The sequence below is a fragment of the Dysidea avara genome, chromosome 1 (assembly GCF_963678975.1).
Source record: "Dysidea avara chromosome 1, odDysAvar1.4, whole genome shotgun sequence".
Lineage (NCBI taxonomy): Eukaryota > Metazoa > Porifera > Demospongiae > Dictyoceratida > Dysideidae > Dysidea > Dysidea avara.
The window spans coordinates 4,896,160-4,922,025 of record NC_089272.1 but is presented as its reverse complement, the minus strand read 5'-3'; the positions used below and the strand labels follow the sequence as shown (position 1 = coordinate 4,922,025).

General features: G+C 38.0%; 1 protein-coding gene across 2 annotated transcripts in view; it reads right to left on the bottom strand.

The window, feature by feature from the left end:
• Positions 1 to 2,998: 2,998 nt before the first annotated feature.
• LOC136253801 (uncharacterized) overlaps positions 2,999 to 25,866 on the bottom strand; it is a 168,611-nt gene continuing 145,743 nt past the window's right edge. For both annotated transcript variants that reach the window (XM_066046461.1, XM_066046466.1), the window contains 2 exons: positions 16,769 to 16,872; positions 2,999 to 3,294 (listed from right to left, as the gene is read on the bottom strand). In XM_066046461.1, the coding sequence (XP_065902533.1) occupies positions 3,112 to 3,294; positions 16,769 to 16,872 (287 nt within the window). In that variant the 3' untranslated portion in view covers positions 2,999 to 3,111. The remainder of the gene's footprint in view (positions 3,295 to 16,768; positions 16,873 to 25,866) is intronic.

Below are 25,866 nucleotides of genomic sequence, written 5' to 3'. Positions count from 1 at the left end.
TTTACTCTGCGCATGCTCAGAAGAACACGTGATACCAAACTGTTATAATTTTTGTTGATGAACGCTACAATGCGCTATATATCACCAGGAGAACTGTTGTTTTCCTTAGCAAATTGCTGCAGTGCCATGGTCAGTTGCAATCGTGCTCTATCGACTGCATCAAAGTAGGCTTTCAGTTGACTGTCGAAAAACAGTTGGCGATCACGAAAAGTAGAATCAGCTGGTGAAGGAAATGTTTGTAGTAAGAAAAAAAAGACAATTTGAACAAGATCTGTACATCAGTGTGTTAATATTATAAAATAATGGTATAATGGTAATACCCTCCCGCCCGCATCATAATAATTAGAAAGGCTGGATGAGAAACTAATAATCACCGAATGGGGGCTTTAACTTGTTATTATTACAGTATATCAAATATTTGAGTCCTAAAACATATAAAATACCTCCAACTTTTAAGGAGTGCTTCCTGCTTCTTATACCTGCTATACTGTGATGCACCCCATCTTGCTAAACCCTGGATCTGCCTCTGATTGGGTCCCTAGACCCTACTTTTGTGATAATCATTAGTGGAGCATACATAACTCTAAGACACCATGCACTGATAACCACATGAAACAATGTATGTAGCTGACTAGTACTCCTAACCATTTTTTAGCAGAAATTCTCTTGAAAGCCTTCAACACATTTGTATTAATTTGCATATGTTAAAGCATAGCCGCGAGTGCTATATGAAAAATAAAGTACGAGGCCAAGCGCCGAGTACTTTATTTTTCGTATAGCACGAGTAAGGCTATGCTTTAAATGATTTATGGAACTTTCTAGTCGTGTAGCTTCACCATACACTAGGACTCGTAATTAACAAGCGTTGCAAGAACTATTAGTAGCCTGAACGCACACAAACTAGTTTAACAAAGTAACTCACGCGTATTTCACCATAGTTTGGCATAGTAGACGTTCATTGCGTCTTTTGGCAGGTTTTGTTCACAACCCACAATCGATTCTATTGCGAGTCACATGGTGAAGTATTTCCGTGATATCTCCAGGAGTTGTCCATTTACATTAACAAACGTAACCATAGGCGGCGGAAAGGGGGGGGGGCTAGGGGGCTAAAGCCCCCCCTAGGTCTGCTGAGGGGGGGCTTAGCCCCCCTCAGAATGATATCACACCTAAATTATCTTTCTTGGAGTGGAGCTGATAACCGTGATAAAGATCGAGATACTCTAATAGAGCAGTCACTCTAATAAAGTAGTCAGTGTGTAGCGAGCTATGTAAGGATTTTTATGTAGTTTATCAGCTAGAAATGGTAGCTGGTGAGGTGGAAAGCTCTTGTGAGTTGGTTGTGACCTTTTTTTTTTTTTTTTTTTTTTTTTTTTTGGTCTCACTTTACCAAACTATAGAAATAAGTCTGGGTCACCTCAACGGAGCCCCCCCTCATATCAACTACTTCCTCCGCCGCTGAACGTAACAGCAACGTTACCTTCTCCCACCCATCATCGAAGCATTTAGGTATGTCTATAAAAGTAATCCAGTGGTAGAACTCGTATTGGCTGGGGTGATTGATCACTCAGCGCGGCGAGGCTATCAGCCTTCACCGGCTTGGGTGATTAGTCGTACTGGCGCGAGCTCCGTAGGCTATTAGCCTACACTAAGGCACGTGGGCAACTGTGCTTTATTGCCCACAAAGAGTGCTTTATTGCACCGCAAAGAGTGCTTTATTGTGAATAAAGCACTCTGTGCGGTGCAATAAAGCACTCTTTGTGGTCGATGAAACAGTTGGCCGACTGAGAGTGTACTTTATGAAATATAAAGTACACTTTTCCCTTTGATCTCGCCCACGCAAAGTTTTATAAATATATATATATTTATATAAGAGGGACACATTTTCAGCTCAAGCTCTGGGGCGTTTTAGGAAACCCTATGGATTGTATACACCATTTGTAAATTGGAGTTGAAACTTCAAGTTTACAGTACCTGAAACAAGACACATCTAACTAAATTTAAGTCTTATCTTAGTTAGGTATTAGTTTTCCACATGATAGCAACACTTATAGCACTGTTCTGAAAAATAATTTAGTATAAAGCAGTCAAGCAATATAAACTACTCTAATATAACAATCACTTAGTTGTAGTGGACACCCCTTAAATTTCTGCATACACACCTGCAAGCAAGTAATGTGTTATAAGTCATCTGCAAGGCCTAGACTGTTATTTTCAGTTGATGAAGTGCTATACAGTAGTACAGCTGAGCAATAAATTTCAGCTATGCATTTGAATTGAACCGTATAGTATGTACAAGTTGAGCTGGATATGAAAAACAGCTAAAAATTAAAAGTGGGTTTTTCTGAAGAGAGTTAACATTTCAACCAACCAGATGATTAGTGGTGACAGCAATGGTGTCAACAACAGACATGTATGATTTGGCTCCATTACAAATTTGGGAAAGGTATATAATGGACACTGCACTTATATGGTTTCCTAATAGGAAATGTACAGTGAAAACTTTGATTGGCTGTAAATATTATGTCAGACATTTGAACGAAAAGATTTTGAAATAATTTTAGCAGGTTAAACAGTACTACAAATGAGCCAAATTTTAAGATCGTGCACATGCAATTGCATCCATGAGTTAGGCAACATAAACTTAATTATTAGTTTCTCATCTCCACCCGCATTACTGTTTTTCTTACCTCATTAAGGATTTTTTGCACCACTGGTGGCTAAGGGAAACCAATTAACACCTTTTATAGTTGGTACCTTGCCAGAGCAGTCTAAGAGAATTGGAATTTGAGTCATTTTAGCTAGCTAATTCAGCTGTCTAGTTATTAAAAAATAAAACACAAATCTGCCCTCCCACACTGCTATTTTGAGTACAGGAGGATGAGAAACTAATAATTAAGTTTATGTGGCCTTATTAAACATTTTTGAGGATCTAGCTCAACGCATACATAGTATAGTGTGAAGTATGTAGCTGCAGATTGACTGATCTATTGGTTCCAAATGTTCATATGACACTAAATTATTTAACTCAATAGATCATCGTTTAGCAAACAGCATCAAAAAGCATAACTAGCAAAAAATGTATGCATAAACAGCAGTTAAATAGTCAAAGTGTCACTGTTTTGAAAATTCTTTCAGCAGTTTTTCCTTAACTTCATCAGCTAAATTGGTATGCTCAGATTCTTCCAGAGCATCCAAAACTTTCTGCCATCTTTTTTCTCCACACTCTAAATACTTACGGTACAATTCTATCTTGCAGCTAGCAACACCTTTCCCCTCATTGTTTATCCTGATTTGCTAAAATTATATCACCAATGAAATTATGAATTAAGAGGAAAAACACATGGCATTATTGTATGCATACATGAATAGCTGAACGAAAACCCAAAATGTTCACCATATTGTTATGAAAAGTATAGACTGGATAAAAGGTGCGTACTACATAAAACCTGCGTATAATTTTAATTGCTTACATACACGGCAAAATAAGATTCAATTCAGTAAAACTTTTGCACCATCATTATTTATGGTGAAGAATATTTTGTTCCATGCATGTTCAAACTAGTGCATAAACAAACATACTACATTAAAAATGTCTTTTATGACAGCACAATAAAACATTCAAATAGTGTGGTACTGGATGCACAATATCTATGACCAGGTGCACACACTGCTGGAAGCGCCACATGATACTGATGTGTTATATGCATAATTATGTGTAACATGTATTGCATACTTTACAGAAATTTGTACATTACTATGGTTTCCATGAATTTACAGCCTAATATTTACAATCAGGTGTGCATGAAGCAAAAATTGCTATCAACACATGACTGGTGTACAGTTATTTACAGTGCTAAAAGCTATCATAACATAATAGCATCTATTAAATTCTTTAAGGAAACAATAAATAAAATCATTATTTGTGGATAATTTTTTAATTTAATCATTCTTTAATTCTAGCATTTGTTTATGCACCAGTCCATACACATGCAATAGTAGAACTGGACCTGACCCAAGTTTTTGTATACATAGTGGAGCATTTAAAATTAACATATCTATATTATTCCATTTGAGATTGTTATGAGTGGCTGCTCTAAGTTAGTTATCACTGGATGATAACTAATTTATTGGACAGTAGCAGCATTGCTCTGTCTAGCTGCATGGTAGTTACATATAACCCAGTGCAGACTCCCATGCTCTGGAATTTAAAGTATAACAGTTAATCGGTTGATTTATGGGTAACAGCCAACATTAGTTAATTCGCAAGTTTCGGTGAAAGGTATGGTTGCAAGGCTATAGCAGACTATTTATCAGCCATCCACACCATTAGTCAAATGCCTTTCAAAGGGTCTGGAATCCCACTATAAACACTATCTAATCAAAAAACTGCTAAGCCATAAAAAAGGGTGCAGCCTCTCAAAAAAAGCTAAGGCAAAAAAGTTGTGAAATCAAAGGTGGCAGCCAAGAAATGTCTACAATGATGCTAATAGTGCTGGGCGATATAAATTTTTCTTATGTCGTATGTAATGGCAAAATTTATTCACGATATGAATATATATCACGATGTTATACCAATATTTTATCTTAAATGTTTATTTTCTTTTTTTCAGATGTTTTTCAAGTATGTACTACTACACTCTACACAAAACACAGGAATAAGATCGTCTATTAGCTAATACATCATATGCACTTAAACAGCTAGTTAAAAAGAAATGTTGATTTGCATACTGGCAAGTTATAATACTTAGTCTTCCGGTTCACCTACAACTTAATCTGCAATACCTTCATAATCTTGATCAATTAACCCATTCACCATCAGGGATCCCGAAAAAATAGAGACTATGTTGGATTTGGCATTATAGAAAGTTAGATGTAATACAAGACACATAGCAACCATACATCAAAATACAGCTCATGAACTGCATAAAATAGTTCTTATGTCAGTTATCCCATAACTCTTACCATGTCGAAGCAACAGGCTGATTTCCCCAAAATAATTATTCACGCGTATGGCGGCGATTGAAAATATTGCAGGTTCACTTTCACAATTGGCTGGGGTAAGTCACAGGCATCAAGGAACACCATCGTACCATTGGCGGAAGTAGCGATTAAATCCTGCAGAAGATACAGTCCTTTATTGTAGAAGCCATCTTCCCCATCGCTGGTTCAAACAAATACGCATGCGTATAAAGCCACATTATGTTGCACGAGAAAATGGAATTGCCATGCCGTGAATGTAATCTGGGTGAAACTAAGTCCATCGTGGAAGATTTCATGTAAGAAAGACGTTGCTGAGTACCCAAAAGAGTTCTGTTGTATCTGACATCGTATTCTCGCCATTAGACAATGGAAACTTCACCCAGACGCCATGACAGTTTTAGCCAACTATCTTCTTGGAAAGAAAGGTGTGTTATACTGTCCTGCTTTGTTTAACACTGTGATATTATTATTATTAGTTCATTACATACATTAATTGGACGGTTGTACACAATAATAATACTGTAACTACTATAGATATTGCAAAGTATACAATATACTTATTTGGCTACATGTAGCTAGCTAGTCAGTCCAGTATTCTAACTTGGTATGATACTTGGCAAAACAGTTTCTGTCTTTTTCAATACACAGGTATACATCACAATGCGAACACTTATTTCTTGTCTGGTGGCGGACTTCTGCTCTTGGTAAGTTTAGTCTGGTGTGTTTTTTCATACATACGATACAGTCACGTTTGTTTTCCACATTTGTAGGCCAGTGGCCAAGTGCCACATTTCTCCTGGTCAAACAATCACCGTCTTGGTTGGCAGCCCTTTGCCTTGAGCAAAAACTATTTATCAGTGAAGTGGCCACCTCCAGCCGGAATTGCAAAATGTCAAATTTTTGCATCCTTTGGCCTGGTGGAGATGAGGAAATGCCAATCCATGGAGCACATAGGCATTCAGAAGGGAGCATTCTAGCAGGCATGAAAAACATCTCTTCCACCATTTTCTAGGTCTTCTCCCAACATTATAGAAGCCCACCAGCTGATAATCCCTGTCTACCCCTCTCATGTATTGCTGGTAATCAGAGAGCAATGGAGGACATGGTACATCCAAAAGAGACCCATCCTGATTACGCCGGCGGATGGTACATGGTTCAGTTGTCTCCACTCGGTGCATAGTGGTTATGAAGTAGACATACTTCCGATCAAACCATGCTACTGCCAGAAGAAGTCCGTTTGATCTATAGTCATAATATCCTCTGTTCTCCTTCTTTTTTTTACTAATACTTTTGGAAAGCCTTTTCGGTTAGTTCTAGCTGTTCCGCAGCAGTTGACACCCTTTTTGTAGAGGGTCAAAAACAGTTGTGGGCTTGTATAGTAATTATCTGTGTACAGCTTAAACACGTGGTCTTCCAGGCCTTCCATGAGTTCCAGCACTACTCTAGAGCACAGCCCCACTTCAACACCCTGATCCATGCCCTTTCCAGCATATATTTGGAATCTGTAAACATACCCATTGCTGGCATCACTTAGTACAAAAACCTTTATTCCCCACTTGGTCGGCTTGTCCTTCATGTACTGTTTGAAGGACAAGCGTCCCTTGAAAGGGATCATAGCCTCGTCTACTGTATACAGTTTGTTTTGGTACATAATTAGACTGAAAGGATGCCAGCAATAGGTTTGCTAATGCTCTGATTTTGAATAATTTATCTGGTGTTGTTGTAGGTGTTGCCTGCTCAGCATTGTTTGCCACATGAAGAAAGCGGAAGATTTGCTCAAAACGAGTTTTTGCAATATACTAGATATGCTTGGTGTGGAAATATATTTGTGTAACTCTGATGTACTCCAATACATCTCAAGACGAGGCAGTCGAAGTATTCCCATCAAGATAAGTACTCCAATAAACGCCTTCATCTCATCGATGTCAACATCATCATAAACCCGAGCATTGGGTTTTGTGGATGGATGATCGTGAGCATATCTATTAGTCTCAGTCACTAGTAGGTCCCACACTTCATCAGTGAAGAACCTACAAAATATATCTAGTGAAGATGTACCATCTGGAATTGGCACAGTGGAGCCTGGAGTCTTATTGTATACGTAAGTACAAGAGTCAGGCTCTCTTTTGTGCCAGTTATCAGACACTGCCTCTAGGTAATTTGTTGACCCTGGAGTAGTAGTTGATCCTGGAGTTGCTGTTGTTCCTCGTCCTCTACCACGGCCCCTCCCTCTACCATGGCCCCTCCTTCTACCATGGCCTCTAGTGCTGCGGCTACGACTTCTGGCTGTGCCTCTAGATCTGCTGCGACCTCTAGATCTTCCTCGTCCACGTACAGGTAATGCTGCTTGTTCATTGTCACTGTTTCCATCCCCCCTTGTAGCTGTTACTCCACGTCCCCTGACTGCTGGTATCGATTCTTCATCATCATCGACTGTATCTCCACCTCCTCTAACTCTTCGTCCTCGTCCAGCACTGGTATCCACATCATCATCCGTAGGTGTATGCCTTGTAGTGCAGTCACACCGTGGCATACGGCATTGAGCTCTGGTTACTCGAGCTTGCCTTGGCCGTTTTAGAGCACTTGGATGTGCATCATCGTCACTGTTATCATCACTACTACTACTACCCTGAAATATAGTTATTATTTTGTAAACAATGTAATAAATAAATGTGTACAATATAATTACATGTGTGTCATTTGTTATTACCTGTAATTAGATAGTGTTGTACCTATGTAGCAGATTGTAATACGTAATTGTTTAGATTTTCATGTTATCTATTGCATTTTTGCTAATCATGGTTTTATTCTTACCATGTAAGCTGCCAAAACCTCTCTGTCAGATAAATCATTTTCAATAGTGCTAGTGTCACAGTTAGCATTGTTTGAGCCCGTTGTGCTAGCTACTAATGGTTTGCTACTGACTTCTTCGTCTTCTTGATCACCTCCAGCTATGCTAAGGGAGCCAGCCATCAGATCAGCACGATCAAATTGGTCCTCCTGTTCTTCTTGATCCTCGCCTTCGTCCTCAACAAGGTTTGCCACCATCAGGTCCGCTCGCCGTACTGTCGGAGCGCCCAAGAAGGCATAGATTTCGTTGTCTTCATCGTTGTCACTTTCATCTTCTTCAGAAAGCCCATCAAAAATGGCTTGAATCAAATCCTCTTCTAAAACTTGTGTAGATGCCATTACATCACTTTCGCGCAAAATGAATTGACTTTGTGGGAGGGATCCTTTTATCATAGTTAGGGGGGTCTGTGGGTGTGACCTTTTGTGACATCGTGCGTCGGCAGAAAACTTGTAAAACTGACGTTGAAAGAATTCCCAGACGACTATTGTACGTTACTTAGTAACAAAACCTCCATATGGCACCAATGACGGTTAATGGGTTAAATTAGAGATTATCAGTTTACAATAACTACATGTGCAAAGCACATGCAAGCTAGGAGGATCTGGGGGCATGCCCCCCAGGAAATTTAAAACAAAAAACATGTTTTGAAATGGCATCTGGAGGACATTTTACATGCAAAGTCTCTTTCTCCTTTCTTTTTATATCAAGAAAGCTTAGACCAAGCAGTATAATTAGAGCAATGTTATACATTTTACTGACTGTTCTATTAGAGTATCGCACTGACTGCTCTATTAGAGTATTTCGATCTTTTTTACAAATTCAAGTAGCTGAAAATTGGTGCTGGTTAATTACAGTGGCTCTTTGAACTACTATTCTTCTCACTGATCTACTGCTTCCTACATGTCCCAACTGCTGAATACAGATCTAAGTAGATAGCGCCTCCAAAATACCCAACAGTATGCTACACCGTTGACATGGGTGAGACGTGCATGCATGCAGTAGGAGTAATGGCGAAACTGGAGATGCCATCTTACGAGCTCATGTTGTATTGCTTAGATCACCTGTGCTATATCATGATATAATTTCTTGCTATTGTATCACGATATAAAAAATTACGTTGTGATGTGTCGTATGTCAGCTATATCGCCCAGTACTAGATGCTAATGTCAATCATTATTAATGATGAGTGATCTCATTAATAATGATTGACATTAGCATTATTGTAGCCATTTCTTGGCTGCTACCTTTGATTTCACAGCTTTTTTCACCCTAGCTTTATTGAGAGGCCACACCCTTTTTTACGGCTTGGCTGTTTCAGGATTAGATATACCTTCCTTTTGAAATTGCATACCCCAAAGCTAATAAGTGTTCCTTTTAACTTGTCTTTTATTACAGGAATGAGGATTAGTTGTGAGGGACAGAGAGATCATACCTTTGATGTGTTTAAACATGTTGACTTGTTTACGTACAGGCTGAGTTGCATGTAACTGAAATTTCTTAATTGAGCTTTGTGATGTATCTGAACTCCACATAGTGGAATGGTTTAATTGTAGCGGAATATTCCAATACAGTTAGACAAACATTTTTATTCTCAATGAATTGTGAATTACTGGAATGCACTTCCTTTTAGTGTAGTGGGGCATCATCAACCAATGAGTTTAAAGCAACTCTTGACAAGCACAACAAAGATAGCTTATTTTTGTACTGAACTGTATATATAGTTAGAAGTATTGATAAGCTTTAAGATCAGGACTTACAGGCTTTTGCCTTCATATAATCCTGTATTATTATATTACTAATGTCACAACTGGAAAACAGTTGGTTCCATCCTCTATTCAAATTTTCCACAGTTATGTCATCCCATGCTTTAGCAGACCAATAAACAGCATCTTTGATAATCATTGCTCCAAAGCATCAGGTCATTACAAATTTTTTTGCAATGTCTCTTTACTTTTAAACACAGTAGTATCCATTCGGACATTTGCTTGCTTGTACAAGTGAACAGGTAAGCTATATTCATATCCATTAGATTAAAACACCATGGCCTTTTGTACCTGTGGATGAATGCCAATGGTAACTTACATGTTCCTGATGTGTTAGCACAGGCCAACAATTTAACTCTATTTTAGACTTCTTGAAATTCTTAGCTTGCTTCTCTCCAATGGCTATATACAAGAGATTTTTAAGACATTAGCCTCCAGCTTCATCTGCATTACAAACTTGCTCTTTACTACAACCTATCTTTCCCATGACTTTCTTGAGAGTAGAGTGAAAGGATTGCACAGCTGACTGTAGTTCACCTTGAAGAGAAAGTGCTCTGATACCATACTGCCACTAAATTTTTGAAGCCCTCCAGGACTTCCTTGAAAGTTTGTCTGCCCTCTGGGTACAGCACAGCAAAAAGTTGTCTTGAAGTATTGGCCCAGACACCGGGGTGCCTTTGGCACATTGTTGCAAGAACCACAAAGAGCATGCATTGTCCAAATCATCTATCACTGGCTCACGTATTAAGCAGCATCGTTTCGCAAACTCCTTTGGATTACAACAAGAAGCCATACATTTCTTTATCTTTTCTCTATCCTTCCATGTATCGCTTTTCGTTGACTTCGCCACAAACTGTTCTGCCACTGCTCTCTATGACATCTCCTTCACAAGTTGCTCCATAACTTTTAGTTTCATATATAGTGTAACAACTTTTATTTCCGCTTTCCTCCGCTAACTGAAGCCATTTTAATAAAAATTTTTTGCCTAAATTTCTTCAAACCCAAGACATTGTCCAAGCAATGGAGGTGCCTGGATAAGAGAGGTCCTTATAAGAGAAGTTCCACTGTACATTCACAAGTAACACCACATGGTGTCAGAAGTGGGATAAGCACCTAGCAGCAGCAGTTCTAGCATTAGGGCTGGGCGGTATTGAAATTTTACTATCATGATATATCATGGGAAAATATCACGATATTACTAATTATCATGATATTTCTTTCATATTTTGACAGGTGCTCTATACTACACCTGCCTACACAAGTGACAATACACTGAATACAGCAGCATGAATGGATGTACAAAATAACATAATACACCATTCATTGAACTATGCATTGCGATACAGACATCAGGAAGACTTCCGTTTTGTTACAAACAATAATATTAAACGTAGGGAGGATGTGTCTTGTTTACCCAAGTGCATGACATAAATTCAGGAGTTTTACAGATTTCCATGCATTACTTAAAAACTGCTGACTGTAGCAATAGAAGCTCACACTCAGTTTTGCATCACCACATTTTTTATATTGCTACAATGTGTAGAAATATTAATAAGTCCCTTATCACAATGATAAATCTGTTAGTAACTACTTCATATTCGTATGAATGCTCTATTAGAGTGCACTTGACTGCTCTATTAGAGTATCGCAATCTAGAATATTTTAATATCCCCTCTGTATGTATCTAGATTCTTACCTGGATACCTGGATCATGTTTACAGTAGTTAATACAAATCAACACCGCGGTATTCTTGATATTGTGATAACATCGTTTCCAAGAATTTTTGACTATACCGGTATCGCTTCATCAGACTATTGCGGTTTTCCGCCCACCCCTAACTAGCAGTAGCAGTAGTGCTGCAGTATTAGTAGCGATAGCAGCAGTGCTAGCAGCAGCAACATGATGCAGCAGCTATAGTGACCCAAGTATCACGACATGGTGTAAGAAGTGACACAGGGAGTGGACCAGCTGCCACAGATGCCACATACATGCTTTTATACTACAAGAGGGCTTCTTGATACAGGTGTGTGTAAATAGGGACATACATAGTTACGTGATAGTTATACAAAAGAACATACAATATTACAGGATATGTAAAATAAAGCAAATTTGAGAAGTCATGTATTTATTTGTGAGCATTATATTAACCCTTTGGTGGCTTTGGTTTTTATGCAAAATATGCATTCTGACATATTGTACAACACTTGGGTTCCTGTTAATCCATGCATGGAGAACCTATTCACAATGAATAGATGTATAATATCAATGCAACCTTCTCTATTTGTCTCTCTTTTTTGTGACAGGTAACATCATGTTAATAAAGCTTTTAGAAAAGACCAAAAATTCTTTCAAATGCAGATTCACCTTATATCATGCTTGATCATGCTGCAATGCTTGGATATAGCTTAGAATCATATCTGTTAACCATAGAGTAGCATGGTCTAAATCGTCTATTCATAGGATATTCTGTTTATGAGATGAAAGCATTTGAAGGAATGCATGTTTCGAGAGCCCTATAGTGGTGTTCACATTCAATAAACCACCTTTTTGTATTAACTTAGGGGAAGGCTTGAGCCAATTATGCTTTGAAAGTAGCCTAATATGCTTTTGAGCAGTGCTCAAAAATCCAGTCTATTATGCTCAAAATTATACTCTCAAAATCAAGATTATGCTCGACAGCTGACTGTTTTATTAGAGTATATCTGCATTTCCTGACTGCTGTATTAGAGTAAGTGACTGTTCTATTAGAGTATCTCAATCTTAATTCTATAAAGTGTGAATAATCAGTCAAGAAATAGTGAAACTAATCGCACTGCAAGGTTTTTTGATATGAAATGCAGTAATAATGCGCAGTGTGTTCATGTTGTGCAGTATTTTTGGCGCGCGCATTGCACATTTTAATTAAAATTCTTGAAAATTGTCCTATTATGCTGGCATAATGCTTGATGCTTTTTCCAGCCTATTATGCTCGAAATTATGCCGGCATAATTGGCACAAGCCTATTTAGGGGCCAAAGGGATAATTATATAATTATTAATTAAAACATATGGTAATAGTAACAAGTACAGGTATAAGAAACAATTAAGAATTTTAAGGTACGATGATGTTATTATTATTATTATTAATACGGTTGAAGACACTGAGAAGATTTTAATCCATTCTAAGAGATTGCAGTGAATGCCAAATGAAGTTAACTTTTGCAATAAATGTTGGTTTGGGACAGTATCAAACGCTTTCTAAAAATCTAAGTAGATTACATCAACACAATAGCAGCTGAATAGCCATTATCCAAATACTCAGTAAGGCAATCCAATACCTGCAATAACTGAGTAGAACATAAATTACCTGGTAAGCCAAATATTATTGGTAAGGAGAAATTAGGTCGTTTCTAGATTGATGACTTAGTATGTGACCTTTAACTATAGACTCCATCAACTTACTGAAGATGGAGGGTTAGACTAACTGGTCTGTAATTACTAGCAAGATCCTGTGCACCTTGAATTGGTGGCACACTTCCAATCTGTTGGTAACGTTCTGCTACTATATGACTTATTGAATAAAATGGACGGTGGCACTGAAATAAATTCACTTACAGATTCGATTAAGGAGATAGGCCAACCATCTGGTCCAGGAATTTGTTATTTTGCAAATTCATTAGTTTGTAGTAGATAACTTCAGGGGTGATTTCAATAGAATCAGCAATAAGAGGAGAACTAGCCTAGTCAATTGTAGGAACTGTGGTGGTGTCCTCACAAGCAAGCACAGTGGAGAAAAAGTCATTAAAAAGAGTTGCAATTTCAGGGTCAGAGCACACTGTGGAACCATTAGAGGTAAGCAGTTCAGTAATGCTAGGATGTATCTTTGTTCTCGAATTAATGTATCGCCAAAAATTAATGCTTTTGGTCTATACTTCACATCTTGCACTAGACGCTTTTCAAAATCCTTTCTAAGACTATGAGTTAGGCTTCTAAGCTGGTTTAAAAGTTGGATAGATCAGTAGAAGAATGAGTTAACAGGTACTTCTTCCATGGTACTTCTTCCATAACTGATTTTCTTCCTTTTCAAACAAGACACTTCAGAATTACAGATGCCACAATTGAGACCCTCACTGCTTGTTTCTTAGCTACATACCACATACAACCACCTCGTGGACACCAGCAGAACTCCTGTTTAACTGGTCACCAAGAACTCACCTGTCATTAGTTCAACCATGTACCCCACAACATGTGGGACAGTCAGTGGAACTCAAATAGGAGACCACCAACCTAGAGCTTTTGTTGCCAATGATGAGGTAATGGTTTCTGACCTTCGGCCGAATGCTACTGACAAAGGTACAGTTACTAGAGTCTTGGGCCCACTTAACTATGAAGTGCTGGTGGATGGCCATATATACTTGCCAAGCTCATCACCTCTTGCCTTGTTAGGGCAGGGTTGAGCAGCCCACAGGCCCTACACCAATACAGCTTTTAACCAACCTGTCGCTCCACCAGAAATAGACAGTACAGTAGTAGTGCCACTGAGCCTGCTGGAACTTGATAGTAGTAATGCTGCAGCTGTTGTTGACACTCCCCAATAGGAATTAGTTACCTTACAGCCAATCAGGAACCACCACCCTCCTCAATGTCTCTTGAGAAAATGTCTTAATTTTATCTGAATTGAACTACTTGCACACATTTTATTGGATTGTAATCATTTTCTGCATTAATTATAGATCTTCCATCTTACATTGATTGTAATTGTGCATTGGTGATTTTAAATTGTGCATGTTTCTTCTTGTAACCAAGCACTTCTTCCCTTTGTTTAGGAGGGAGGAAGTGTTGTGTAATAGGCACATGTATATTGTACGCATACGTGTACAGTTGACACAGTGCACATTAATTAGAATTGTATCATGAGGCATTGTTGTAGTAGCTGTCAGTATACAACACTAGTAGGTCTCACTCTTCATCAGTGAAGAACCTATAAAATAAATCTAGAGAAGATGCACCTTCTGGAATGGGTACAGTGGAGCCTGGAGTCTTATTGTATACATAAGTACAAGAGTCAGACTCCCTTTTGTGCCAGTTATCAAACATTGCCTCAAGATGATTTGTTGACTCTGGATGGTGAGTAGTAGGTGATCCTAGAGTTGGTGTTGTTCCTTGTCCTCCACCATGGCCTCTAGAGCTGTGGCTGTGACTCCTGGCCATGCCTCTAGATCTGCTGCGACCTCTAGGCTCTGGTAATGTATCTTGTTCATCATCAGTTTTCACCACCCCTTGTAGCTGCTACTCCATGTCCCCTGACTGCTGGTATCATTCATCATCATCCCCATCACTGCCTGTATTTGCTACTCCACATCCCCTAACTGTTCATCTTCATCCAGCACTGGTATCGACGTCATCATCCATAGGTGTATGCCTTGTTGTACAGTTATGCTGTGGCATATGGCATTAAAGGGTCCCTCCCACAAAGTTGATTCGATTTGTGCAAAAGTGATGTAATGGCATCTACACAGGTTTTAGAAGAGAACTTGATTCAAGCAGTTTTTAATGGGCTTTCTGATGAAGATGAAAGTGACAACGATGGAGACAATGAAATCTATGCCTACTTGGGCAATCCAACAGTACAGCGAGTGGACCTGATGGTTGTAAACCTTGGCGAGGATGAAAGTTAGGATCAAGATGAACAGGAGGATGAATTTGATCATGCTGATTTGAATGTTGGCTCCCTTGGCATTGCTGGAGGTGACCATGAAGACAAAGAAATCAGTAGCACACCATTAGTAGCTAGCACAACGGGCTCAGGCAATGCTAACCCTGAACTACTGCTATCGAAAATGATATATCTAGTGTTGCACTGATAATCGGTTCAATAATCGGTATTGGGCCGATATTGGCTACTAGTCGATTAATCGGTTTTTTGTTAAATCAAAGCTGATGTTAATCTCCACTGTGCTGTGTAGTATAATGATGTGGGGAGGCTAGACATAGCTACACATAAGCTATTTGGCATTTTAATTAAGTTATGTGTTGATGCAGTGACTACAAGCCATGCCCATAATAAACTGTCAGGTTTTAGGCCATGCCCACAGTAAACTGAGGTTTTAGGTTTCTATGTAGTACCAGCCACTTGTCTCAACTGTATAGCAGTAGTAAAATGTACTTAAAACCTGTTTACCATGAGTAGCTTTTGCTTGTGGTATACATCTAAATCTACATTTTAGTCTAGAATAAGCTGTATATCAATCAATGTGTCACTAATATGAGTCATTTAATAATGATGAGGAGTAGCGTTAGTGTTATTAGTGTTTATCAGATCAGTTATTGGTATCGGCTAATTTATGTTGCTTAATATCAGTTATCGGAATAATCGGCTAAGTTGGATATCGGTGCAACATTAGATATATCTGACAGAGAGGTTTTGGCAGCATACACGGTAAGCATAAAACCAATAGATTAGCAATAAAAACTAAAGGCTGTAAACACTTACGTATTACAAATCAGCTACATAGGTACAACACATATTAACGCTATAATTACAAGTATATGATGATAAATGACACTCACACACATTTATATTGTACAAATTGTTTGCAACACAAAATAACTATATTCCAGGGTAGTGGTAGTGACGATGATGTAGGTCCAAGTGCTCCAAAATGGCCAAGGCAAGCTTGGGTGTAAAAAGCAGCAAACTAACTATACTTATATCATGTTTACACAACAATACAACTAATCTAGTAGAATTTGCCCTATAACTTTAGTTGTGATCATCCGATTTTACTGTAATGAATTTGAGCGTTCTCTAGGAATAAAATGGTATACAAGATCATGTGATAGCACCTTTGAATAGAACAAGGTGAAGCATTTTAAAAGATTGTGTCACAAAGGAGACAGATTGGTACCAGACTTTACACGTCGCCTTGTTGCTTCAAAATGGAAAGATTCACACACTTATAAATTAGATAATGGTGCAGGCAATTTTCCCATATAATTTGTATTACCCTTTACTGCTTCCTTGGGTTCTGTTAGCACTACAAACTGACTAAGTAATATTATAATGCATAATTTTCATAAAATTTACAGGTTTTCAGGGTAGGTACTGCATAAATTGCTGTGGTCCTTAAATTAACTTAATAGATTGTTCCTTGATTCGTACATATTTAACAAAATACAACTCAATTCTGTTTACCTCAATCCAATGATGTCCCTGATCTTCTGGTAGGAGATATATGCCAAAATTTATCCAATCGCTCAGTGGTTTTAGGTAACGTGCCAATTTTTGCAGATTAGGCACTGTAGAATTATAAACAAAGTGATAACCACTGCCCAGTATTTTTTTATTCAAGGAGTCATATGAACTATTTTACATTATAAATTCAACAGCCACTGGGTCTGTAAAACCCTATAGGTACAGACCCACTGATTATTAGCATAATAGGTGTTTGAAAGCATTGAGCATAATAGGCAGAATATATGTGCATTGCAATATACTTGATTGTCAAAATACATATCACAGAAAAAAGCACAGCAAAACACATGTAAAGATACTACATAATACTGACTGATACTAACTCTGTATTTACTGAATTTTACTCAGTATCACTCTGTCTTGGAACAATATTTTCAAGTACAGCCTACAAAACTAGATTTCTAGTCATAGTATATAGTAGACTATTACTGTACAAATTTTGACAGAATTTGAATAATGTTTCCAAGACAGAGTAAAGTGAAGTAAAATACGGAGTTAGTATCAGTCAGTATCAGCATATGGGTTTTGCTGTGAAGATTGATATGCTCTAACAGAACAGCCAGTAACTTTAATGTGTAGCTGACTGTTCTATAAGAGTATGTTAATCTTTTCTGTAACATGCATTATGACAAGCAAGAATTTATAGTCTCCACTTATTATTTGTCCATAAAGTGCAAATATTTTAACAAAACATGCATAAAATTAATATTGAGGTTTAATAAGAAAAATAAAACATAGCATAACAGGTAAAATGTGACCCAGTCTGGGAAAACCAGTCTTATTGCCTATTTAAAAGTATCAAGAAATGCCGGTTTTAAGTAATTAGTGTGTTGTAGCTCACCAATGGTTAAAGCTATGTGTACCAAATTTTCACATGTTTTACACCAAATCCTTACCTTCCAGAGCATCCACTGTGCAAGTAGTTAATGACTAAGTTTCCTGCCATTTGAGATAGTTTTTAAACATGGTAACTGTATCAGGGAGCTTCAAAAGGGAAGGAAGTCAGGGCCCGGGAGGAGTGCAATAAGCTGTTTAAAAAATTGAAAAGGAAGGCGTAGGGATGAATTAGGCCAAGTTATGGGCCATTCAGGTCTCAAAACTCACTAAAATGAAAGGAAATTCACAGGAGAGCTACTTATTCAACACTAAGGAAGCTGTACAGCCACATACAGCCATCCCCAAGTGACCACAGCTTCATTAAGGCCCCACACCACATGTATGGATTGCCACTGGGCTTGGAAAAAGTAGCCAGCAAAACCAGACACTCAAGACTAGCTGATTTTGATTGCTAGTGTATTCATGTAGCTTTGCGTTCTGGATGAAAATGTAATGTGTTGACAGGGGCGATAAGACTGGTTTTCCCACTCTGGATCACAAATAGGGATGTGCCAATTTTGCAGGCAATTTTTTTTGGAAAATACGTTGGTAAAAGCTAAGAGCAAAATGCTGGAAAAATTGGCAAAAAATTTGAAAAATGGACACCAAGGAATGGCAACTTCGAAAAGATCGAGATATTCTAATAGAATAGTCACGCATAGTATTAGGACAACATAATTATGCCCATAGGAATTACAACTAAAGATCGAGATACTCTAATAGAGCAGTCACTACATACAAAGTATTCTAATAGAGCAGTCACACATGCTTCTAAGCTTGAGATACTGTAATTTTTAATTCTCAGCAAAATAAGCAAAATATTCAGCAAAATAGGTAAGAAAAAAAAGAATCGCTGAAAAGAAAAATAGGTTGGAAAAAAAACCAAAATAGGCTTATCCCTAATAAAGTGATATTGTATTTATGATCAACTTTCAGCAGCTACTGAACTGACCTATATAATTAAAATTAATGCTGATGATTAGGCCCCAACCAATTATGCCAGCATAATTTATAGGATCGAAAGCATCAAGCAATATGCCAGTAATAATAAGGACTATATCTGTAAATTTGGGCAATGCATGCCTATAAGAAAGCAAATGATAACTGCCAGTACACAATATTATTGCATTATATTTTGTTGGCTTTAGACACTTTGCAGAAATAAGATCAAGATACTCTAATAGAGTAGTCATTACATTGTATCTGTTTTGAACACTGGGGTCTGTTAGTGACCACCAGTAGTCCTATTATACTTTTGAAATTGCCTATCAAGCCCAAGAAGCTGGCGCGCCACACCATGGGTATATTGACAGGAAGAAAGAAAACATCATTTTCATACCTTTGTATCTCGGTGATCCCTTATCTGATTGAAACCAAATTTACTACAGAGTTGTCCGCCAGCCAGGGGAGTCTACATTCCAAATTTGAAGGAAATCGCTCCAGCCATTTCCGAGATACAAGCTGCCAAAGTTTCAATTTTTTTCTTCTTTGTGTTTTCACACACTTGCAAAAATTGCTATAAAATGCAAACGCGTACTCCGATCACCTTGTAATTTCGCACACAGAAAGGGAGTCTAAAGGCAAATCCTAGCATCAAATTTGGTGCAAATCCGATGAATGGTTCAGGATTCATGACCGATTATTCACATAAAACAAGATCGATTTGTTGTCACGCCTACAGGGTAAACCGCTTCATGGAATGAGTTGAAAATTGCTATGTAGATGGAGTAACCATTGTAGGAGTGCCTTTTGGTGGTTTGAAAGGAATCGAGATAAGACCATGGAGATATGACACAAAATCCAACCTATGTCACAATTACACGATCGATTTTTATGAATAAAAAGTATTAGTTTTTACTCCTACTAGGCTAACTGCTTAGAGCAATGAGCTGAAAATCGGTGTATAGCTGGAATAATCTTCATAGAAAGTCCTTGTAGTAGTACAGAAGAATCACATTACAAACCACTGCGTTATGATTCGAAAGCCAACTCCGTGTAGCAAAGGCAAGATAGAGATACTCTAATAGAACAGTCACCCTAATAGAGCATTCAACTAATTTATTTACTCCATTATAGAATTCTATTATATTGCAAGTTATTCTGTAGGGAGTTCAGCTGCAAACAGTTAATCTTATAGACAGTTCAGTAAGAAGCAAGTCACACTATAGAGAGTTCAACTACAAATATATCGCTGTAGTGTTTCAGAACATTACAAGTCACACTAAAGAGAGTTCAGCTATAAACAAGTCATGCACCCTGTAGAGAGTTCGGCTACACTCTCTAGAGAATTCAGCTACAAAAAAGTCACTGTGGAGAGAGTTCAGCTACAAAGAAACTACGCTGTAGAGAGTTAATCTATACAAACAAGTTACCCTATAGAGATCAGCTGCAAACAAGTAACCCTGTAGAGAGTTCAGCTACAGACAAGTCACTTTATAGTTCAGGTACAAGTAAGTCACTCTGAAGAGAATTCAGCTACAAATAAGTCACTCTGTAGAGAAGTTTGCTACACACAAGTCACCGTGTAGAGAGTACAGCAACCAAAAAACCACCCTGTAAAGAGTTTAGCTATACAAACAAGTTAATCTGTAGAGAAACAAGAGAGAGCTCAGCTAGAAGAAGTCACCCTGTAGAGATCTCAGCTGCAAAGAATCCCTGTAGAGAGATCGACTACAAACAAATCACCCTGCAGAGCATTCAGCTATAAACAAATCACCCTGTAGAAAGTTCAGGTACAAATAAATCATCCTATATAGAGGTCAGCTACAAAAGGAATCAGTCTGTAGAGAGTTCAGCTACAAAGAAACCATCCTGTAGAGAGTTCAGCTACAAACAAGTTACCCTAACAAGAGATTTCAGCTACAAACAAATCACCCTGTAGAGAGTTCAGCTATGAACAGATCACCCTGTAGAGAGTTCAGCTATACAAGTCACCCTGTTGAGAGATCAGCTAGAAGAAGTCACCATCTAGAGAGATCAGCTAGAAGCAAGTCACCTTGTAGAGAGTTCAGCTACAAACAAATCACCCTGCATAGAGTTCAGCTGCAAATAAATTACCCTGTAGAGAGTTCAGCTACAAACAAATCAACCTGTAGAGAGATCAGCTACAAACAAATCACCCTGTAGAGAGTTCAGCTACAAACAAATCAACCTGTAGAGAGATCAGCTAGAGGAAGTCATCTTGTAGAGAGATCAGCTAGAAACAAGTCAACTTGTAGAGAGTTCAGTGACAAAGAAATCATCCTGTAGAGAGATCAGCTAGAAACAAATCACCGTGTAGAGAGTTCAGCTACAAAAAAATCACCCTGTAGAGAGATCAGCTAGAAACAGACACAATATAGGGAATTCAGTTACAAGCAAATCACTCTGTAGAGAGTTCAGCTACAAACAGAGCACCCTGTAGAGAGATCCGCTACAAACAAATCACCTTGTAGTGAGTTCAGTTACAAACAAATTACCCTGCAGAGAGATCAGCTACAAACAAAACACCTTGTAGAGACTTCAGCTATAATACAAACAAATCAACCTGTAGAGGCGTCAGTTACAAACAAATCACCCACTGTAGAGAGATCAGCTACAACCAAATCACCCTGTAGAGAGATCATCTACAAACAAATCACCCTGTAGAGAGTTCAGCTACAAAAAAAGTCACCCTGTAGAGACATCAGCTAGAATCGAATCACTGTGTAGAGAGTTCAACTACAAAAAAATCACCCTGTAGAGAGATCAGCTAGAAACACACCACCCTGTAGAGAGTTCAGCTACAAACAAATCACCTTGTAGAGAGTTAAGCTACAAATAAATTACCCTGTAGAGAAATCAGCTACAAACAAATCACCTTGTGGAGAGTTCACTTACAAACACATCTACCTGTAAAATATCAGTTACAAACAAATCACCCCCTGTAGAGAGATCAGATCATCCTGTAGAGAGTTAAGCTACAAACAAATCATCCTTCAGGTATAAAAAAAAATCATCCTGTAGATAGTTTTGATGCAAACAAATCACCCTGTAGAGAGTTCAGCAAGATAAAAGTCACCCTCCAGAGAGATCAGGTCACCCTATAGAGAGATCAGCTAGAAGAAGTCACCTTGTAGAGAGTTCAGCTACAAAGAACCCACTCTGTAGAGAGTTCAGCTAGAAACAAGTTACCCTATAGAGAGATCAGCTAGAAACAAGTTATCCTGTAGAGAATTCAGCTACAAACAAATCACCCTGTAGAGATTTCAGCTACAACCAGATCATCCTGTAATAGATACAAGTCATCCTATAGTAGAAGTCACCTTGTAGAGAGATCAGCTAGAAACAAGTCACCTTGTAGAGACCAGCTACAAAGAAACCATCCTGTAGAGAGTTCAGCTACAAGCAAATCACGCTGTAGAGAGTTCAACTACAAACAAATCACACTGTAGAGTGATCAGCTAGAAACAATTCACCCTCTAGAGAGAATCCTGTGTAGAGTTCAGCTACAAGCAAATCACCCTGTAGAGAGTTCAGCTGCATTTCAAGTCCCTTAGCAGAGAGATCAGCTGCGAACAAGTTATCCAGTAGGGAATAATAGACATGTAATAAATATATGTATATAATTTGTATAATTACTGATAAAATCAAAAACAGTTTAAGTATTAAAAATCTGCTTTGTATTTTTATTCTTCCTGTGGTAAAGAAAAAGGATAGGTTTAAAAAAGCCCCAAAGCCGGCCAGAAGTGATATCTAATCAAAAACAGCTAAGTTGTAAAAAAAGGTGTGGTCCCTAAAAGGCTATGGTGAAAAAAGATGTGAAACGGCCAAGAAATGGCTGTGATGGTAGGTCAGTGGTAAAAATTTTAATAACAACAATTTGGGTGAAATTTTAATAACAACAATTCAGGTGAAATTCACCTGAATTGTTGTTATTAAAATTTTTATCATTAACCTACCATCACAGCCATTTCTTGGCCGCCACCTTGGATTTCACATATGTTTTCACCATAGCCTTTTAGGGGCCGCACCTTTTTTTACAACTTGGCTGTTTTTGATTAGATTATGCTTTAGAGCAATGTTCCAAAATTTCCAATATTATGTTCCAATTATGCCCAGTTGTTTCCCATTATGTCCAAATATGTTAATACAAAATTGTGTCTTGACTGCTCTATTAGAGTATATAATGCATCTGTGAACGTTCTATTAGAACATGTGGTGACTGTACTATCGATCTTTAACTAATCTTTTCTTCACAACTTAGCTGTAACTTTGATTTTTACCATGTTTGCACACTATCCCATTCTGCATCATGTAAAATAAGCAGAGTTTCAGCCTCTCTTATAAACAATGCACAAAAATTGTGCCTATTATGCTGGCATTGTGCTCAATACTTTAGGCTACCTATTATGCTCCAAATAATGCTGCCATAATCGATGCAGACCTAACCACCAGTACATCTTTAGCCACTTCATGGTGGTTGTCTCTAAATAAAACCTGCCCTATGAAATCCCAAAGCTGAGGGACATCTGTACCTAGTAGTACTAGTATTGGTAAAGTATCAGATAAGGCTGCCTTTATGTCTATGATGTAGCCATTGATCTCTAGGTGGATCAGGGCTGGAAGATACAGGATTGTGTCTCCATGGGAACTACGTATTGCCACAACTTCCCCATCCAGTACTTTATCTGGTGACACAAGATTGCATCTTACTAATGTCCTGGAGAAATACTGACTTCACCAGGGTTCCTTCAAATTTCCAGGTACATATAAAAACTGTGGCTGAAGCTTTCGAATTGCTGAGTTAAAATTGTACTCTACTACTTGATGTACACTGCAAAACATTGCTTCGTGAGATGGTCACATTTTGTGCATATTTTTTATGCATAATTATTGGCATACAAAACTACAAAGATAGTAGACAATGTTGCATGCAATGACTGTTCTATTAGAGTGTTTGACTGGTCTATTAGACCATCCTTTAAATGGGTAGCCCAGTGAGGTGTTTCACATGTGGGTAACCTGGATATGTTAAGAAGGATTGTCTACAAGATCCAGATAAATTGCTTGATGCTGCTAAGGATGCTGGAAAGGCCAAAAGAGATCTCAAAGGTATGACATGTTTCAACTGTCAGCAAAAAGGTCATCTTGTGGCCAACTGTTGATTTGGCTTACAGTGTTCACCATGGATTGCCATATCAGCCAAGGTATAGTTTTATCCCTGCAGTCACTTGCACATAGGTGTATGAAGACTGTTTTATTGAAGAAACGGCGATGATTTTGTTTATATCTACCACATCGAAAACAAATGCACATGACACTCAAACCATTGGGGCTACAGATATGAAACAAAAATTTTTGAACTCCCCGTGAGTAGGCGAATAACATGATAACGTAGATTTAATCGACGCAACACTTCCTTTGTCTGAGTAATGGCTTGATTAAAACTTGCGTAAAAATTTCTTTGTAACATGCGTAACTTCACCAATTTTTTTAAATTTCATTTTTCTCAATACGCATGCTTGTGTGAACTAGACGAGTTTCCACTGAGATGCTCACAAATAAAAGCATAATGCATTTCTAAAAAGCTTAAAAACAAGCACAATAGGCTACTTTCTGGCACTGAATTCCAAAACTACTCACCATAATCGACTGAAATTTTGGTGAACCATTCCTTGGACTATGCAGATAATGCTGAGAAAATAAAAAGAATTTGCAGGCAAAGTATAATAGGCAAAGTTAGAAGCATAATAGACTCAATAGGCTTGCGCCAATTATGCCAGCATAGTTTCGAGCATAATAGACTAGCAAAAGCATCAAGCATTATGCCAGCATAATAGGATGATTTTCAAGAATTTTAATTAAAATGCACAATGTGCGCACCAAAAATACTGCACAACATGAACACATTGCACATTATTACTGCATTTCATGTCAAAAACCTTGCAGTGTTATTATTTTTACTATTTCTTGACTAATTATTCACACTTTATGGAAATAAGATCGAGATACTCTAATAAAGCAGTCACTTACTCTAATACAGCAGTCAGGAAATACAGATATATTCTAATAAAACAGTCAGCTCTTGAGCATAATCTTGATTTTGAGAGCATAATTTTGAGCATAATAGGCTGGATTTTTGAGCACTGCTCAAAAGCACAATAGGCAATTTGCAAAGCATAATTGGCTCAAGCCTAATACACAAGCCTAAGACTCAAGCCTAATCCCAAAGAAACAAATTATAGCTTGTATCAGTTGCAGTAGCTTGCTAGTCTCTCCTACATTCTTATGGCTATAACATTAAATTATTTACAAGTTTGAAGCTTTCAAGTAGATTTATGTTATGCTGCATACTCAACCTGTTTGAACCATTCTGTTATTTCACAGACTGTTGTGCATTGTCCAAATGCACGGGGTTGAAATTCCACTGAACCGTTTACTGTTTTTAGTTAAACATTGTTATATTTTCCCTCACAATTGTTGTATTGCCATACGCATACACAGTTAAAGTGCTTGCTCTAATGTTTATATTATACAGTGTTTTGTTATATGTGACCCGGTCTGCGAAAAGGGCTCTTATAGCCTTTCCAATTGCATATATATGGTAACCCATAACTTGACTGGTGAATATGGTACAAGCCTACAATTTGGTCACTCAACAACCCTAACCTGGCAGTAGCTGTGGGTGTAATTACATGGTGATAGCTTTAGTAGATTAGGAGTTATGATTAGCCAAACATGGATAATTGGAAAGGCTATAAGAGCCCTTTTCGCAGACCGGGTCACATATATCGTTTTATCATTATGATGTGCTCCACAATGCTGCCAGGTAATTATCATAGTGCAATTGATTGCATGTTGGTTTGCTTGTATGTTATGACCTCTCAATGTTTATGTTGTCACCTTTGCCTATTATGTATGTTGTCACCACTTCTTGTTTGTATACCAATGTATGTCACTACCACTGCTTCTTTTGAATGTCTACATGTTGTTGTCATCATCTTTTGTATGTTGCCATGCAACAGAGCTTATCTTGAATGTTACTAGATGTTGCCACCATCAATAATTCTGTACATTGTCATTGACTCGACTCCATGAATATGCATTATAAATATCCCCATGTCTACCTGCATTGCTTGTTTTCCATGTCACTACTCATTTCGTATATTACTGTGATGATTGCATATTGCCATTACTGTGGA